The sequence below is a fragment of the Betta splendens genome, chromosome 5 (genome assembly GCF_900634795.4).
Source record: "Betta splendens chromosome 5, fBetSpl5.4, whole genome shotgun sequence".
In the NCBI taxonomy this organism is placed as follows: Eukaryota; Metazoa; Chordata; class Actinopteri; order Anabantiformes; family Osphronemidae; genus Betta; species Betta splendens.
The window spans coordinates 17,957,367-17,975,321 of record NC_040885.2 but is presented as its reverse complement, the minus strand read 5'-3'; the positions used below and the strand labels follow the sequence as shown (position 1 = coordinate 17,975,321).

General features: G+C 44.6%; 2 protein-coding genes across 4 annotated transcripts in view; one reads left to right on the top strand and one right to left on the bottom strand.

The window, feature by feature from the left end:
- stab1 (stabilin 1) overlaps positions 1-17,955 on the bottom strand; it is a 35,388-nt gene that overhangs the window by 1,297 nt on the left and 16,136 nt on the right. The window contains exons 35-68 of the mRNA XM_029151212.3: positions 17,741-17,875; positions 17,449-17,577; positions 17,094-17,147; positions 16,863-16,976; positions 16,446-16,641; positions 16,251-16,349; positions 16,130-16,175; positions 15,866-15,945; positions 15,661-15,786; positions 15,271-15,344; positions 14,426-14,497; positions 13,876-13,995; positions 13,740-13,787; positions 13,471-13,548; positions 13,187-13,333; positions 12,885-13,019; positions 12,750-12,809; positions 12,343-12,519; positions 11,867-11,956; positions 11,367-11,513; positions 11,099-11,155; positions 10,847-11,015; positions 10,543-10,692; positions 10,206-10,307; positions 9,844-9,960; positions 9,520-9,652; positions 9,373-9,433; positions 8,965-9,109; positions 7,993-8,126; positions 7,538-7,703; positions 7,095-7,201; positions 4,510-4,629; positions 4,298-4,432; positions 3,930-4,034 (exon numbers count right to left, since the gene is read on the bottom strand). Coding sequence (XP_029007045.1) covers positions 3,930-4,034; positions 4,298-4,432; positions 4,510-4,629; positions 7,095-7,201; positions 7,538-7,703; positions 7,993-8,126; positions 8,965-9,109; positions 9,373-9,433; positions 9,520-9,652; positions 9,844-9,960; positions 10,206-10,307; positions 10,543-10,692; positions 10,847-11,015; positions 11,099-11,155; positions 11,367-11,513; positions 11,867-11,956; positions 12,343-12,519; positions 12,750-12,809; positions 12,885-13,019; positions 13,187-13,333; positions 13,471-13,548; positions 13,740-13,787; positions 13,876-13,995; positions 14,426-14,497; positions 15,271-15,344; positions 15,661-15,786; positions 15,866-15,945; positions 16,130-16,175; positions 16,251-16,349; positions 16,446-16,641; positions 16,863-16,976; positions 17,094-17,147; positions 17,449-17,577; positions 17,741-17,875 — 3,828 coding nt within the window. The remainder of the gene's footprint in view (positions 1-3,929; positions 4,035-4,297; positions 4,433-4,509; positions 4,630-7,094; positions 7,202-7,537; positions 7,704-7,992; positions 8,127-8,964; positions 9,110-9,372; positions 9,434-9,519; positions 9,653-9,843; positions 9,961-10,205; positions 10,308-10,542; positions 10,693-10,846; positions 11,016-11,098; positions 11,156-11,366; positions 11,514-11,866; positions 11,957-12,342; positions 12,520-12,749; positions 12,810-12,884; positions 13,020-13,186; positions 13,334-13,470; positions 13,549-13,739; positions 13,788-13,875; positions 13,996-14,425; positions 14,498-15,270; positions 15,345-15,660; positions 15,787-15,865; positions 15,946-16,129; positions 16,176-16,250; positions 16,350-16,445; positions 16,642-16,862; positions 16,977-17,093; positions 17,148-17,448; positions 17,578-17,740; positions 17,876-17,955) is intronic.
- The window catches only part of ccdc71 (coiled-coil domain containing 71), a 35,008-nt gene that overhangs the window by 13,510 nt on the left and 3,543 nt on the right, over positions 1-17,955 (top strand). The window lies entirely within an intron of this gene.

Below are 17,955 nucleotides of genomic sequence, written 5' to 3'. Positions count from 1 at the left end.
CACTTACTGTATTTCATCAGCTGTAATTGCCATGGCAATTACAGCTTGCTGTACTGTCACCATGGAGATGGAGATTTGCTGTAGGCTTTGATGACGTGAGGAGAGGGAACTGTGTTCACCAAATGAAACCTCCTTTTCAACAGTAACCTGGGACTTTGCCACAAAGGCAGATCATCTAATATTATTGAAATGTTGGTAGGTAGTGCATCTCAGCGTAAAAAAAGTTACAAACAGTACAGCATACCAGATCACATGGTACAAAGAGTTGGAATGGTGCAGTGAGGGATACATTTAAATGAAAATTATGAACAGACTATATACAGTGGAGTGAAGTGGGTGTGCTGGTGTTCTAGGATTGTGTGACCTGTATAGTGGGGGGGTCTGCAGTGGGGAAGAAGCTGTTATGTGGCGTGAGGTCCTGGTCCTGATGGACCGGAGGAGGGGCAGAAAGTGTTCATGGGCTGGGTGAGTCGGCTCGGCTCCAGTCCTGCCTGCCCGTCTCTGGGTTCTGGAGATGTGCAGCTCCTGGAGAGATGGGAGGTGGCAGTCGATCACCTTCTCCTCAGAGTGGATGGCGGCTGAACCTCGGCCTTGTCTCTGGCCGTGGCCGCAGCAAATCAGACTGATGGAGGATGTGAGGATGGATTTAATGATGGCAGTGTAGAAGTTTACCAGAATCTTCACAGGGAGGTGGAACTTCTTCAGCTGCCTCAGGAAATACATCCTCTGCTGAGCCTTCTTGGTGATATTGCTGATGTTCTGCTCCCACTTGAGGTCCTGGCTGGTGATGGTGCCCAGGAAGCGGAAGGACTCCACATAGGTCACAGAGGAAGACGGGGGAGGGGGACGGGTCCTTCCTGAGGTCCACTGTCATCTCCACTGTCTTTGGAGCATGACACCACACTGCCTATCTCACTTCTGTAGGCCGACTCGTCTCCATCAGAGATGAGGCTGATAAGGGTGGTGTCGTCAGCAAACTTCAGGAGTTTGACAGACTGGTGTCCAGATGTGCAGCTGTTTGTGTACAGGGAGAATAACGGGTGAAAGGACACAGCCTTGGGGGGATCCGGTGCTGGTGGTCCGGGAATCAAAGACAAGCTTCGACAGCCTCACATACTGCTGTCTGTCTGTGAGGAAGTCTGTGATCCACCTGCAGGTGGAGTCAGGCACATTCGGCAGGGAGAGTGCGTCATGGAGCAGGGATGGAACTATTTTGTTCAAGGCAGAACTGAAGTCTACAAACTGGCGTAGGATCCTGGAGAGTCCAGATGCTGGCGGATGAAGTTAAGTGCCATGTGTAGAGCATCGTCTACCGATCTGTTGGCTCTGTAGGTGAACTGCAGGGGGTCCAGGAGGGATCTGGGATGTTTTTGAGGTAGGAAAAGACGAGGAGGAGGGGGATTTGAAACAGGCTGGCACATGACATGTCTCCAGTGAGGTGTTAAAGTGAAACACTGGAGGCAGCTGGTTGGCGCGGTGGAGGGGGAGACAGCCTGCAGCCTTCTGAGGGTTCCGCCATTTAAAGAGTTCGTTCACATCTCCTCCTTTGATGGAGAGAGGTGTGAGGGGGGCAGGGGATGCTGAGGTGCGAAGCTGTGTGTGTGGGGGGGGGCTGTTGCTGGACATTGGCTGGGGGCGGTGCTAGGACCGTTTGCTGCCTGCTCAAAGCGGCAGTATAATGTATTCAGGTTGTTGGCCAGACGCAGGTTGTTCAGACAGTGGGGGGACTCTGGATTTGTAGATGGTGATTGTCTTGAGCCCTTTCCAGACAGAGGCACAGTCGTTGGCTGAGAATTGTTGTTCCATTCTCTCACCATGGGCTGATTTAACTTTTCTCACTTCCATGCTAAATCTGTGCTGGGCCTCTTTGTATTTTTCTCTGTCCTCACTTCTGGATGCAGCTTCTTTCTTTGACCTCAGCTGTGAACCAAGGTTTGTCCTTGTTGTAGCTCACCCTGGTGTGTGTTGGAATGACGTTGTCCTCACAGAGGTTTATGTAGTACGTCACAGTGTCTGTGTACTTGTCCAAGCTGTTGGTTGCAGACCTGAAAACGTCCCAGTTTGGGCAGACCTGACACTCCTGAAGTTCCCCCACAGCTTCACTGCTCCACTTTTTACAGGTCCTCACAACCGGCTTGCAGAGTTTTAGGAAAGTCCAGCTGTAGGCTGGAATCAGGTGCACCATGATCTGGTCGGACAGGCCCAGTGCAGTGCGTGGTCCAGTACCTTTCCTTCTCTGGTCGAACATTTGATGAACTGTTTGTATTTGGGGAGTTTAGGTGAGAGGTTTGCTTTATTAAAGTCTCCCAGGACGATGACTAAGGCGTCTGGGTTTGTCCGTTCTACAGTCAGAATCTCCTCCAGCCAGCACTCGCTGGGCAGCGCGTGCGTCGCCCTGTGGTGGGATGTAAACGCAGACGAGGAAGAAGGAGAAATCACGGGGGAAGTAAAAGGGCTGCAGTTGATGGTGAAGGTCTCAAGGTCTGGAGAACATAGTTGAGATACTTCTAAACTCCCTGGCAGCACGGTGCCCGGGATATTCGCCGGTGGAGACGTGCTAGCACACGGTAGAAGCAAGAAATGTTGGGAATAAGTCCACAGGCTGTAGCTCTGATGTTCATGACCTCATCTCTGGAGAAAGAGCATCCAGAACTGTGGCAGGAGACCTAACACAAGTTAGAGCGCACCAAAACACGAGGCAGCTGATCGTGGCGCCATCTTGATTAGCATGTAATCGAACTACTGACTAATAATTGCCAATTTGTCAGTATATTCATACACAGAAACAACACAATTGTAGATGCACTAAAGTATTCATACCCCATAAACTTCTCCACATTTTGTCACATTACAACTTGAAACATAAATGTAATTTAATAGGATTGTGCCACAAACTGTACTGTAAATGTGAAGTGAATAGGAAACAGGTTTTCAATTTTTTACAAATTAATATCTGGACAGTGTGACGTGCATTTCATTCAGCCTTCTTCACTCTAATCCCTCAAATTAAACCCAGTGGAACCAATTTCCTCCAGACGTCACCTGTGTAATTTAAACTCAGCTGTTAGTGAATAAACGGCATCACGAAGACTAAGGATGACACCAAACTGGTCAGAGATAAAGTTGTGGAGAGGTCTAAATAAAAATATGTTGTGTGTTATTTTTTAAAAACTGATCCAAAGCTGTGTACATTTTAAAAGCACTATCCAATTCAACATCTTAAAATGAGTGTTACACAATCATTCATCTACAAAGATGTGGTCGTCCACCTACCTCCACTCAGATCAGGCCAGAAAATCATTTATTGATGCCTATTATTTCTGTTTATTTTTGTAAATAAATAAGATGTTCTCATTGATCAAGTTTATTTGAGTCTCAACTTCAGGTTTAGTCTCTAGATCAGAAACCATCCCAAAGCAACCAGTTGTGAACCACTGAACTAGACTAAACTTGTGCAATCAGCTCCAATCAGAGCTACGATGCTGTGAGACAAAAACTTATTTTTAAAACTGTGCTGAGACCAAAAAAACTGCTACATTTGCTTTTTGATGCCTAGCAACCAAGAAAAGGAAAGGTGGTCAGAGTGCAAGTTGACGGCTGTGATTAGCCCTGCAGCCAGTTACTAGATGCTGTTTGCTGCTGACAGTCAGGAACGCGAACAAAGCTAAAAGTGACATTACACAGTCAGACGGTTCGAAGTGGTCAATTTCATATACATAGTGCATATAAGATTTTAGCTTGTTTTTAGCTTAGAGGTTAAATTCAACCACGAGCAGTGAAATTAGTATATATATATATATAGTATATATAGTATAGATTTAGAGTATCAGGAGAAGTAGATAGTAGAAAAGCTGCATTGATATGAAAACCCATGACTTCCGGGTTCCAGAATAAAAGAAACAACTAAGATTAGAACAAACATCACTCACCGGTGGGAGAGGCGCTGTCAGTGGTCCCTCAATAATATGAATTATCCCATTTACAGCAGGAATGTCCCACTCCAACAGGAGCCGCTTGTTGACCAGTGTCGAACTCTGAGGACATCATTTCAAATAAGGTGTAAGGACCCATTCTCCAATTGAGAATTTTATGCAGTTGACTAGTAAATATTTAAAACCACCAAAGTTTAGGTAGATTAGAAGCCAGAGAATGCTTTGTTAATGTGTCCTCACAACTATAGTAAGACCGCGTGTGTGTGTGTGTGTGTGTGTGTGTGTGTGTGTGTACACATGTGTGTGTGTGTGTACACATGTGTGTGTGTGTGTGTGTGTGTGTGTGTGTGTGTGTGTGTACCGACCTCATTGTAGCCGTGGGTAACGGACAAGTTGAAACCAAGCCTTGATGTGATGGCGTCTTGCTGTCTCAGGTCCTTAAAGGCTCGTCGGCTGTGATTGGCTGAAATGTGATACTCAAGGTCTCTACCAGTCAGAGTCTGAGCAGACAGAAACGTAATAGACTTAACGCAATAGGCTTCTTATAACCTATGAAGTCCTGAGGACTGTACGTTACCTGGTTTGGGGCGAAGCCGGCATTGTGAGGAACAAACAACGTGACCTCATTTTTCCTGTGAGACAGATATTCTACGAGTTCTTTCCCCTGCGAGGACGAGCCACTATAATCCAACAACAGCTACACAGAGAGACAGTCAAATTAAATCAATTTTACAATCAAACATTTTACACAGCTTTTACAATAGCAGGGTGCATCGACTGGGTTCAGGGCAGCATGTGCCACCAGCTATTGATTGTGGACCTGCTTAGTAAGTGATGATGTACTGTCAATCATTAAAGCTTCGCTCTTACAGTTTTTCTCGATTGCTTGGAACTACACCTCACATTCTCACAGTAATCATAAATCCATCAGAAAAATGAAGCTTCATTTTACCTTTGAAACAAAACCATTCACTTTGGTTCCAAAACCAAACTTTGCCCTCAGACATTACTCACAAGCCCACAAACATACAAACACTTCTTCTAAAACTAGCAAGTCTGTCAGTCTCTTGCTGTATAAACTTCACGTGAACCCAAAAAGCACAATATATACATTGGCGCATTATTATTCCCTCGTGTACCACACAGTACAACTGTGCTGACACTATTGTGCCTCTGCGTGCTGGCTTTGGTCTGGGTCAGGCCTGGGTCATCCACCCCTGACGCGCATCTACAGATGCAGAGGCAGCTTCTTCCATGGCTTAAAGGAGGTGAGCATGGACGTGAGGTTCCGGTCTTACACATTTCACCACTGTGCCAAGTATGCAGCAGAAAGATGTTAGAAAACCTGATTTAGGCCCTTTTATCTAATGAAGAATGCGATTCATGTGTTAGATTTTGACACGCAGTGTTTTCAGCTTGGCAATTGATTGCTAACTGAGCTTTTCATCTGAGCGCTGCTTTGAAAATAACATCATGGTTTTGAAATATTGGTGTTTAAGCTATCAAAAAAAAACTATAAATCTCCATTTGTTGGCTGTACGTTGCTGTTCAGGTTCACTATCAAAAGTGGTAAAGGTCAGATACAGCTGAATATTACCACGACTAAAGTGTTTTTCTAATATTAAAATAGTAATAACATTCCGTGAAAAACTGGATGCAGCAGAGAACAGATCTGCTGGATGCTAAATTAAACTACTAGAAGCTCTTCCTCAAACCAGGAATTAGAGGACTACGCCCAGAATATATAATAGTCTAAATAGTCTGTGGAGATTCTCGTCATCCAGGTGGAACGGTCTGAAGGCTGAGTCATATCAACCAATCCAGGTGGCTTCTTCAGTCTTATGGAAATTGTCTGAAGGCCACACATTTATGCTTCAATAAGGTTTTCTCCTCCCACCTGTGAACGATGGGCTCCTTATGAGAACAAAGGCCTGGGGGGAGTGAGTAGGTGTGAACTCTCAACCACTCTCTCTAGGTGTGAACTTCCAAGCCCCCCTCCATGTTACAGAGTCGTTGGGTGTGTCCTTTATGTTGGAGTGGTCTTGATCTTCTTTGGAATAGATGAAATGGCAGGAGTTTGTACATGTAATGCAGAATGTGAACTTTGTTATCTTCAAATGAGTAGAACTTTTCATTCAGATGCAGATACAGCACTGAAACTGGGCCTGATGTGTTCTTCTGTGTAGTGGCTGTTTGGTTTCACCAATGGACCGCAGTGAACTATGTAGCTCTTCTTATGTTTCGGTGTCTGATCCTTTGGATGAACAAGTTTCTGTCTCAGTGTGTCTCATTTGTGGGTTTGAAATAAACAGGTATGCAGTAATTCCCCAAAATCTTTTCCAGCTTTTCTGAAATGGCCAGGTTCCTTCGCTCGTCCCGGGTCTCGGCTGTTCTGTCATCTTTCTGTGACACTGCCTTGCTGGGCCCATCTACCGGTTCCAGAGGTTTTAAGACTGTCTTCAGATGCAGAATGCCTTCCTGTCTCTTGGCTTCTATGAAAATGGGGATGTTATCTGCTCTGTGATTCAGGGTCCTGTTAACTTCAATTCTTTGCTGTAGTGGGTGATGAGAGTCAAACAACAGGTATTTGATCTGTGTGGGTGGCTTCCTGTAAATTTTGTATATTACATAAAACAGTTTATGATGTCCAGTGCAGTGAGGAGTGCTCAGAACAGTGCATCAGTGAAACTAAGCAGCCTCTACACAGAAGGTGGCCCAGCACAGACGGAACAACACATCAGGCCCAGTTTCAGCGGTGCATCTCCATCTGAATGAAAAGGGACACTCATTTTACAGACGATGAAGACCACTTCCAACATAAAGGACAAACCTAACAACTCTGTAACGATTGAGGAGAGCTTGAGAGTTCACACCTACTCACTACCCTCAGCCCTTTGTTCTCATGTCAGGCTCATTGTTTACAGATGGGAAGGGAAACCGCATTGAGGGATAAATGTGTGGCCTTCAGGCAACTATCTTCAGACTGAAGAAGCCACCTGGATTAGTGGTGAAACACTTCTACTGAAGACATCCAGAAATCCATGTGACATGACTCAACCTTGAGATTTAGCTAAATACTAACAATACTCAGATTAAAAAGATGGAAGTATAAGAAAATGTGCTAGAAAGCAAATTACTAAATGGTCCATCTTTCATACTCACCTTATAAAAAATGGAGAAGTTACTGTAAGTTGCAAGGACGTTCGTCAGGACACCGTTACAGTAGTCTCCATTTCCAATATAATCAGCTGGACACTCACAGGAAACATCTGAACACACACACACACGCACACACACACACACACACACACACACACACACACACACACACACACACACACACGGATTATCATCAGGTTTTTACAAATTGTCAATCAACAAGGCCTTGGACACAGACTCTTTACAATATGATGATATGATTCACAACACAACACTAAAAACAGAATGTTGCAGTTTTTGTTTAAAAATGTGACGATTTCTTCAATACTTTTCCATTTTTTATGTAAAAAAATCCACTTCAATGTAAATTTCACACAGGGACTAGACAACAAAAAACAGAAGCTGTTGCCTCTATTTGAACAGCGGACATAGTGCTGCTGTAGTACCTTTGAGCCTGTAACAGTAGGCGTCGTACTGGCTGCTCTGGTCTACCGGTTCTTTGTAGATAACCAGGCCCACATGGTTGGCTCCACAGCTGACTGAGGGGAAGCGGGTTGGGTATCCCACCTTCCCCCCCTCCATCCAGCCGGCCACACAAAGATGCATCCCCAACTGTCAAGAGCACGGAATGACGACGGCAGAATAAAGGGTTGATTACATCCCAGCATGCACTGCTTTGCTCACTACTTGTAAAAGCTAAAATAATAGGAGGCAATGTGGTTGATTGGTATTGTTGGAAAACCATTTTAGGTGACAGAGAAGGCCCAGAGTGCAAAGCTGTTTTGACTGGTAGTGGATGTGACTAAATCAAAATAAAGACTGTTCATGGTGCATTCTCCACAAAATGTGAAGTCAGTATATACAGTACATACCTCCGTAGGGAAACCTGGAGGTGGCTTACCTGCTGTGCGTCTCCCAGCTGTTTAAAGGTGACCAGCGTGGCGCCCTCGGCCTGGCAGGCAGCATCAGCCTGGCTGAAGTTCATCTTGTACTTCCCCTGTGGGGAGCGCAGGTGGAACACTCCGGCTGTGTTGGCTAGAGCACAGTAATCATGTTACATTTGCCCCAACCGGAGAATACTACCACACTGGATTGCTCGCTCTGCATGTATGTTTCTGAGGGAAAACTAAAATGTTAGGAATAGAAATTTCATTTGTATTTTGTCACTGATTCAAATGCTTTTAGAGAATCCTGCTCTCTAATCACCTATAAAGTGTTTGTTTCCTTTAATGTGTTTAAAAGTCAGTGCAAAGCTGCAGTGTTTATTGTGGAATATACACAATCACTGCACGTTGATTAATGAAGAACAGGTAAGAAGTGTATTAATGGATACCAGGTCTTAATTGGCTCTGAGTTTTAATGAGCTCAGGGAATCACCTTCAGTTCTCTCTAACGTTTTGTTTACCAGAGATGTCTGTTTAAAAACGAAATCTAATAATCAAAGTTCACTATAAAGGCACCATGGTAACATGAATACTATCAAGGAGCTGCTGCTGTAGAATCAAAAGTTACCATAGCAACACTGGTGGAGTTGGACTGTAGAGCCAATATGGCTCCCGCTCAGCAGAGGCAGTACAACACTGTTGGACAGCAGCTGCTGCCTCAGTTAAAGTTTGCAAGTAGCTCAGCACTAAGCAGATGTGGCTGGTTAAGTCAAGAATCGAGTGAAAGTTGGATTCACATCAGGCTACAGCACAGTTCACTTTGCTCCCACTACCCACACTGGCCATTACAGACACTAGCATGATAACACAGGATTAGTGGCGTTATCCTTTGTTGTGTTACAGATTCTTTACCATTAGAGCAGAACGCTAACAAACAGTGCTGGCTGTTAATGCGTTGCCATAGCAATAAAATTCACTGATTGCGTTACCATGGTAGTGTAAGTCTTTGCAGGAGGCCACAGGGTCACAACCTCCGTTGTCTTCCAAGCAGCGATCGACAGGAGGCACCAACTTCTCTAAACACTGGACTCCATTACCCACATAGCCTGGCAGGCACTCACACTCACGTTCATTCTAGAAGAATGAGATATTGTGATTTAAAAAAGTAGACATTTTAAACACTGCTTAATAACATTTTTTTATAATTGCTTTTTATTGATCATGAGCTTAAGTCTCAACAGTTATAGTTTTCTTCACTAGTACTTTGTATTCAGATAAACTACACCCCCAGTTCTTCACTTTCTCATTTAAAAAGGGACTAAGGGGCAAAAAAGGTAGTAAAATTATATAAAAAAATAAAGTGTAGTCAAGAAAGACCTGAAACTACCAAGACTCACCGGACCAGTAAACTTGCACGAAGCAAAGTCGCTGCAGCCACCGTTTGGTTCTTCAACACACCTGGATTATAGACAGAACAGTGGCCACATATTCATGTGGGAACATCTGTACATGTACGTGGAACAGGAAAACTGACTGTTGCTCACCTGTTGACGGGCTCACAGCTGAAGCCATCACCTTGGTAACCAGCGTTACAGGTGCAGTTCACGACGAGTTTTGTCTGATTGCACACAGCGTTCTGGTCACAGCCGCCGTTATACTCAGAGCAGAGGTCTGGAGCTGCAGAGTGTTCAGATAAACTGTAATGACCTGCTCACATGCTAAACACTGAAATGTATGAAACATTTCAGATGAGAGAGCAGACTGGAAACAAGATTCACTAATAAAACTCAGCAGCAGGAGCAGATAAAACACATTGTCCTTAGAATCATCAACCACCTACTGAAGAGAGCAAAGTGTGAAACACTCACGTGGTTCTGGACTGCAGAAGGTTCCGTTCCCCTGAAAGCCGGGTTTACACTGGCAGCCGACACCTGGCACACAGTCAGCCTGAGCATGGCACTGCCGACATTCCTCTGGGATCGAGGCTGGAAAGACACAGTTTAATGACACAAGTAAAAATGAAATCGGGAGATCGCAGAAATCAGTCACCTACACTCTGACCAAACACAGACACAATCAAAATATGATGAGATGACGCGGCCGCCAAATCACACCTCCAGAGTCCACATGAAATGGGTGGACAATGAGTGTCGAAGCATTCATATATTTTAGTACTTTACTATCATTATGCAGTATAGAAACCGTGGTCGCGCGGAGCAGGGAGCTTCACCTGTTTCCGTCTGGCAGCGGTCGCCCTGCCAGCCTGGATCACAGACACACTCCCCGGTGCCATCCATGCCCGCATCACACCTTCCCATCATACAGCTGCAGGCTGTGACAGACAAAACACATCACTTATTTAGCAGAAACGAGCACAGGAGGAGAAACGGAGAGGGAGATGTGTCAGACATTCTGCAGGAAGCCGGTAGACGACGCACTTGCAGGTTCAGGACTCTGCTGTGGACCAGTGTTCCTTACTGAACTAGTGCTGTTATGCTGTTTGTACAGGATCTTGCTGTGTGTGGTCATAGAGCTCATTAAAACCCGGCTGCTTATCTCTGCTGTACCTGTGCAGTTGAGGCCGTAATAACCGGTTTCACAGCGTTCACAGGCTTTTCCTCCAAAACCTTTCCTGCAGATACAGTTTCCTGAGCCTTGCAGCCCGTCCATGCAGGATCCATGGTTTCCACAGGGGGCCTCCACGCCTCCGGGACAAACTGGAACACAGGAACCAGGAAGGTCAAAACAAACTAGTCTGTCACTCTGATCGGGAACAGTCAGGTTTGTAGTAAATGGAACAGAGGAACAGACTTCCAGTTGAACTTCCAGATAGAAAAGAGCAATAACAAAACGTCCAAAGTCCGCTCTCACCTTTGCAGTCTCTGCCGTAGTGGTTTTTGCAGCATTTCTGGACCCATGAGTGAGTCTGACACACTCTTTGACAGCCCGTCCTGCTGAAACGATCATCGATCGTGGAATACCACCTAGGATAATGGTGGCGCACTGAGTAGCTGTCTTTAATACAAGGCTTTGTTTTTCCCTACAAGAAAACAGTAACATTTACTCTACATCATGTGGGCTAATAATGTTCTGCGTTCTCCTGTCATTGGATGCTTATCGTACCGTATCCAAATGGCCAAAGAAACAGGACGGGGGGTGCAGGCATCCTCCACACGGGCTCTGGGGCATTTTAAGACAGAAAATCTCAGTCCAGATTTCAACACAAGAACAAAAGCTGAGCTAAGATTTAATAGCTCCAGCAGCAGGTGCACTGACGACAGACACAGATCATCATTGTGATTAAGTTTCATCAAGTAAAGAGATTTGAGTTTAGTCTTCACTCTTACATTGTGCTGTAACTAACGATAGTAAAGTCAGTAGCGCTACTAACGGAGGCGGGTTGGTTCTCCATGCTGTCGCAGTGTGCTCCCAGTCCAGGAGGCTCCAGTAAGTGGTTGATGCCATGAGCCACGCCCTCCCTGAATCGAAGGCCGCGCTCCACGATCATGGCTGCGTTATCATTGATCACTATGGCTCCCTGCGCACACAGGAAATCACAGCTGAACTGAACAATGCAAAGGGGCCGTTATTTATGCACGATTGATGTGAAATGTAAAGTGAAACCGCCCAAGCGCAGCATTTTTTAGCGTTTTACTTGATTGGAAATTAAATCCGGCAACCACCTCGATGAGAATGGATGGAACGGACCAATCAAAACTTAAACTACAACAATGGCTCAACCGGCTTCCAGTGTTGGGATCAAGGAGGGAACAGTTTTCTTCCAATGTTACCATGGTAATGTGGAACAACACAAGTTACTATAGCAACAGCCAGCTGCCGGGTGCAGGAGAAGTCCTGGCGAGATGTTTGATGTGATGTGCGTTCGCTCACCGGCAGGTTCTTGTCACAGCTGAAGGTGATGGTAGAGCCGTGCATGCTGCGGGACTTGGAGGATTTGTCCAGCTGACTGATGTCTATCATCTGTACGCATACAAATACACAGGTTTGCTATAGTCCGCTCAGGCATCATAGTTAAACACCCAAATAAATTTGTTGCATAATTCATAATCGATAGCTACACAATCTCTGCGCCTCTCATAGAACTGTTCATGCACTTAAGAAACCCGATTAATGGAAATCGTAATAATTAGTCAGTTTAAAAGGTGATTCGCTTGTAGCCTGAATGTTTATTATTATTATTATTATTCACTCATGTTTTACGCTGCAGTTGCTGCTGTTAGTATATGTTTAGGTCAAGTCAGCGCTATTACTGCTTTAAAGATGATGTTGATTTTTGACCAGATTAGCTTAATAATAAATTGATTCATTGCTTCCCCCTGATTATTGAAGTGTTCTGTGTCACTTACACTCATGCTGCGTATGATGTGAGCTTTCAATGTAGCAGCCAGTTTGTCTTGTTGGTCGGGGCTGGAGAGCAAGCGCTGTCTTTCAACTGGCAGGGAGTTGATGGCTTGGTCGGTCGGCAAGAACACAGTGAAGGGCTGGTTGATTTGCATCTGGAGCGTAGGAAGTAGCCCTGCATCCTTCACAAAGCGTGGACAGAAGCGTTACATCCTCGTCCTCGTTCTAGCCTCTAACTACTGCAATTGTAGTATTAGCATTTGTCTTCTCCCCCAATCACACGCCTTCAGATTACTTATATTTGTATGGACCTAATGCTAAGAAACCCAACAACAAAAACAACTGTCCTACTATAACAGAAGGTGACAAGGGGTTAAACGGCATTTTAGAAAAGGACATGTCTTGCGTTTACCTTGATCAGATTGTAAAAGCGACTGTAGCCATAAAAGACAGCCGCTGAGCTGAAGTTCATCTAAACACAAAGAGAAGTCCCACCGTCAAGTCAAATTGATGAGCAGTCAATTATTCATGTCAGTCAAACTCATACCCTGTCGGCCTGCAGACTGGGCTTGCTGTGTAGCTCATAGGGCGTCAGCATGGTGTCGATGTGGTGAATGACTCCGTTCGTTGTGGTGTAATCGCTCTTCACAATCCTCGACCTGTTGTTGATCCAGACTGAACCCTGGAAACATCAGACATGTGGAGAAGAGTCATTGAGGGAGCGATGCGGATTAACAGGAGCACAACCTCTAACTCACACCTGTAGAGGGTTCATCTTTACAAATTTGTCCATTACTGGGAAACAGCACAGAATCAGTAAATCAAAACTCCACAGGCCGCTGGCGTTACCTGCTGCAGGCTGAAGTGCAGGGTGTGTCCTGAGATGGAGACCGCGCGCTCTGTGGTTTTGAGGTCACTTAAGGTCAAAGTCTCACAGGCAACAGCGTGATAACGTACCACATCACTGAGACGACCCGCTCTCCTCCATTCTATGTACTACAGACACAAGCCAGTGATTTACATTAGACACTTAATAATAATAATACAAGGGTTTTGACATGGATTGTGAACAATGGCACACTTCTAGGATGTACAACTCTGAATATATTTAGTGAAATAGGTGGTGAACTTACAGAAGGCACTGTGTTGGTTTCCATTACTGGGACAAAGACAGTATAGTTTCCCTCCCTATAAAGATGAATGTCAGAAAGCTGACACAAACAGGAAACAAAACAAGAGGTTCACTTGTAGCCGGAACTAAAAAGCTGACTAAATAGTTTTTCCTTTTAACATTGTTTGTTTCATGAGTTTGAATCCCTTAACAGACATTTGAGGCCAAGTTCTTCCACCCTTATCTGAATAATGAGTTTTGCTCCTTGACCCGTGACTGACGGAAACTCACGGATTGCATACGTCGATAAAAGCCATTCTCCTCTCTCTGTTCCAACTCCTGTGAAACAGACAGCACATCATGTGGCGCAGGTGAATCACTAGTGTCTGGTCAGAGGAAAGTGGAGGTCAGGAGTGGCAGGGCTCACATTTTGGACGCTTCCTCTGCATTCGAAGCCGTCGCCGATGTAGCCCCTGTAGCAGGAGCAGTTCCTGTGGCCGTCGCCCATGTACTCGCATCGAGCTCCCCGAGCGCAGCCCCCATTTCTCTGCACACAAAGCAGCACGTCACCGTACGCGACGGGCCGTAAATGTAACCTTTTGGGAACTTACTCATCATCTGCTTTTGTTATCGGTTAGTAATTTAAATGATGACTAAATAATGACCAATTAATAAAATGATCATTTTTTGTAGAGTGATTACTCATTGAAAATCTGTGAACAGTAGCCAAAACTAGACAAACTACGTGCCCTCAACTTCTTCTGGAATCTCACAAACTAGTTACAACAGGGTTTTCTAACTAAATACTCACTAAATACTAATGCAGGTAGTATTCATTTTATTTAATATGGTTGCATTCCTGCCTTCGGTTTTTAACAACGCATTCTGAAGTAACAAAGAGATCAAAATAATGCTCCTACACCTTAGTTTCTATGTTAGTGTGTTGAAACAGAGAAGTAGCAGCAGGACAGACGTACGTATCTGCAGGGGTTCACATGGTAACAGTACCTCCCTGATCCTTCGAAGCCCACCTTACAATCGCAGGCAGTCTGGAGATGACAGCAGACAAAGAAAGTGCTCATTCAATCACTTCTCCAGTCGCTTTCCTCCCACCGTGCCCTCTGCCCAGCCCAAATAGCAGCAAATAATCAATCGTGTCACTGCTGTTTTTGGTCAGTTTGCACTTATCAATATTTTAAGCTGCAAACATTATATTATGTATCTGGGGAAAATAATTAAAATACGTTTTTATACATATTTACATACAATACTTTTTTAAATGTTTTAAGTCCTAGATCTCACCAACATGCAGTGGGTTTGAAACCATAAAACCCTCAATATAATAATATAAATAAACATAACACAGAATAATCAATTCAAAAACAAAAGCATTCGCACTAACATATTCATCTATTGTGGCTGTTTATAAAGAACAAACTGCTCATCACTGCCTGCAGCAGGTAAGGAGTCAGGACATATTCACACCAGCCTAGGAGCAGGCTGACGGGTGGAGAACATGCAAACGCCACACTGACTCCTACCTGGTTGACCAAACGGTAACCAACGCAAACAGATTCATTAGGTGCCTTTTTATCTTGGTGGTTAAATTACAGGACCATAAACGCCTCATGCTATCCACCAATCACTTGCAAGCAGCTGCACTGCTGTAATAAAACACCTCTGACAGCGTAATTAAATCGGTGGTGCTTTGTTTTTCATTCTTTTGGAATGAAATCACAGAAAAGGCCACTTTACAGTCACAGAGTGCACGTATTCATCATCAGCGCGTCTATTCTACTCTACGGCTGCTCCGTTGCCTTACGGTGTTGGGGCCTGTCCTGATGCAGTCTGCCCACTTGTGGCAGCCTCCATTGTTTATCAGACACCCATCAATCTCTGAAAAGACACATCAAGTAGGAAATAAGACAAAATGACATATACAGAATGTAAATCACATTACTTAGAGAGTTGTTAAAGGAACACTATTATTGTGAACAAGGTTAGCCGACCCACTGGATGCTTTCAATCAAACCTCTCCATCAAATAAAAACAGATGAAAATAAACTTGTGTCTGTGTGTCCTCGTCCAACTCTGACCTACATACTGTAACATAACTGGCAGCATTTCATATAAACTATTTTATTCATTGTTCAGATATAAGAAGGCTCAGGTTAGCTGTGTAGTGCAAAGGTCGAAGGGCATGACTACAAACCTAGGCACACGACCCCGTCTCCAGTGTAGCCCTCTCTACATGTGCACGTCCTCTCTCCTGCTGAAACCTTAGCACAGGCTGCAAACTCCGAACATCCACCGTTAAATCTGCTGCACAAGTCCAGCTCTAAAATTCAAAGAAAGAGCAATCACACTTGCTATTAGGCTGTGAGACGGTGTGTGTGTGTGTGTGTGTGTGTGCACACCTTTGCAGTAGGTGCCGTTGCCTTCATATCCTGCTGCACACACACAGGCAGCAGATGATCCTTGTGGCCCTGTGATACAGCTGCAGCACAGGACAAACAATGCACATCTTGTTATGAATTACTAGTGCATTCAGATATTGTTTATGAACTGAAAATGAAAAACAACTTCCAATTATCCCCATGCATTAGTTTTGCAGGGTAATTACAGCCTCTATCGTCTCCAACAGTGAAGTTGTAGCCACACATTTAAACAGAAGGACTTACTTGGCGTTGTCGTCACACACACCTCCACACGCATCGTCCTTTATCTCTGAAAAGTTATTTGCACACTCAGTATGTATTTTCTCTGACCTGCTACCACTTGAATTTCTTCTTTGTATCTTACCTAGAGAACAGGACGCTCCTTTCCAACCTTTGTAACACAAACACTTGCCACTTCCTCTCAGACCCTCCTCACACTTTCCGTGGCCACAGAAGCCACACTCTGCAAAACACACTCATTTTTACTGTTTACTCTGCCATGACGAATGCCAAAATGATGTACTTAATAAAGCACTAGATAGTAAATACGCTTGCTTACTGGATGAGCAGTTGACTCCATATCGACCTGGCTCACAGTCCTCACATGCAGTGCCATGGAAACCCTCGTAGCAACGGCACTCCCCATTGCCGTGGTTACCGTCCTCACACTTTCCATGATTGGAGCACCAGTTCCCAACATCTCCAGGGCACTTAAAGCACTCATGGCCGTAGTAACCAGGGCAACAGGAGTCATCCTGCCAGACAGACAGACCAATGTGACGCTGTTCTGTTAACCTGTTAATGCGGTCTCTGCTGAACGGATGCCTTATTGACCTTCATACTGTTTTCTGCTATTACTGGCTGCATGACAGACTTAGACTCGCACATGTCTTAGATATAAAAGATTTGACCTCAGCCTTGTCGCAGGCAACAGTAGTAGCAGTCAATAAAAAAACTTTAAAAGGTGTTAGCAAACCGTGGTGGTCAGAAAACACTTGATGGAACAGCCGGGCACAGACTTTCTCCTGTATCCAACCCGCTTCGTGTAGTGACAGTTGGGTCTCATTTTGGCTGGAAACTGACTTCTGATCTACATTAAAACACAGTAGAAACTCAGGATGAAGGAGAACAGTTTTAATTCTGCTGCACACGCGTCTCAGGGGACTTTGTCTCTGCACCCAGCAGACGAACAGCTACAGTGTCTTACTGGTTTGTAGAAGAAGAGACATCGAGGTGGCCCATCACAGTCTGTACACCTTCCCTGAAGATTTGGAGAGTAAATGATAGAGAAATAAGAATAAGTTGGACAAACACCCACCGGTTTTTGATCTAACATCTATATTTACACCAGTTTCTAATTACAGTAAAACCAAGCTACTGTTACTGGAGCCTGTTCTGTTCATGAGCACAGAATCATGTCAATGAGTGATCATGTCTACATTTGATTTGATGATGTGGTGAGGTCACTGTTGTTTGGTGGTTTCCTTGTTACCAGGTAATATTTTCTTATGGACCCATCTTGTGTGTTGCAAAGAAACTGCTGCTGTCTCTCAAACGCTTACATCTGCTTGCACGATGATCGGTTTGCTGCATCTGTTACGATGAACCTTAAGGATCTGTGGGAGGACCATGACCACTCCATACTGTGTTTCAGTAAAACGGCCATCAAGAGGAACTTCGTTGACATATGTCTAGAATATCAAGGAACAGAAATCACATGAATTCTGATGGAAGTGAAAAGGACGGAAGTGAAAAGGAATTGATGAGGAACGGTTCCCTCTCACTCTCGCTGGCTGCACCTCATACCAATAAATGGAAGGTCTGTGATGCTTCCATCGATGCAGCTTTTCTTACCTGGTTGTTGGCTTTTAGGTGGAACTGGACCTGGTAGTCTTTACCCAACCGAGTGCCTTTCAACATGCCATCAGTCAAGTGGTCAGGATAGAGAAGCTCATTCTCAATTATGTGGTACATCACCAAGTCAGCGTCCTAGAAGACACACACACACACACAGTTGTCCCTTCTTTAAAGCTTAGTCTGGTTGTTTTGTTTGCTGAATAAATAAAAAA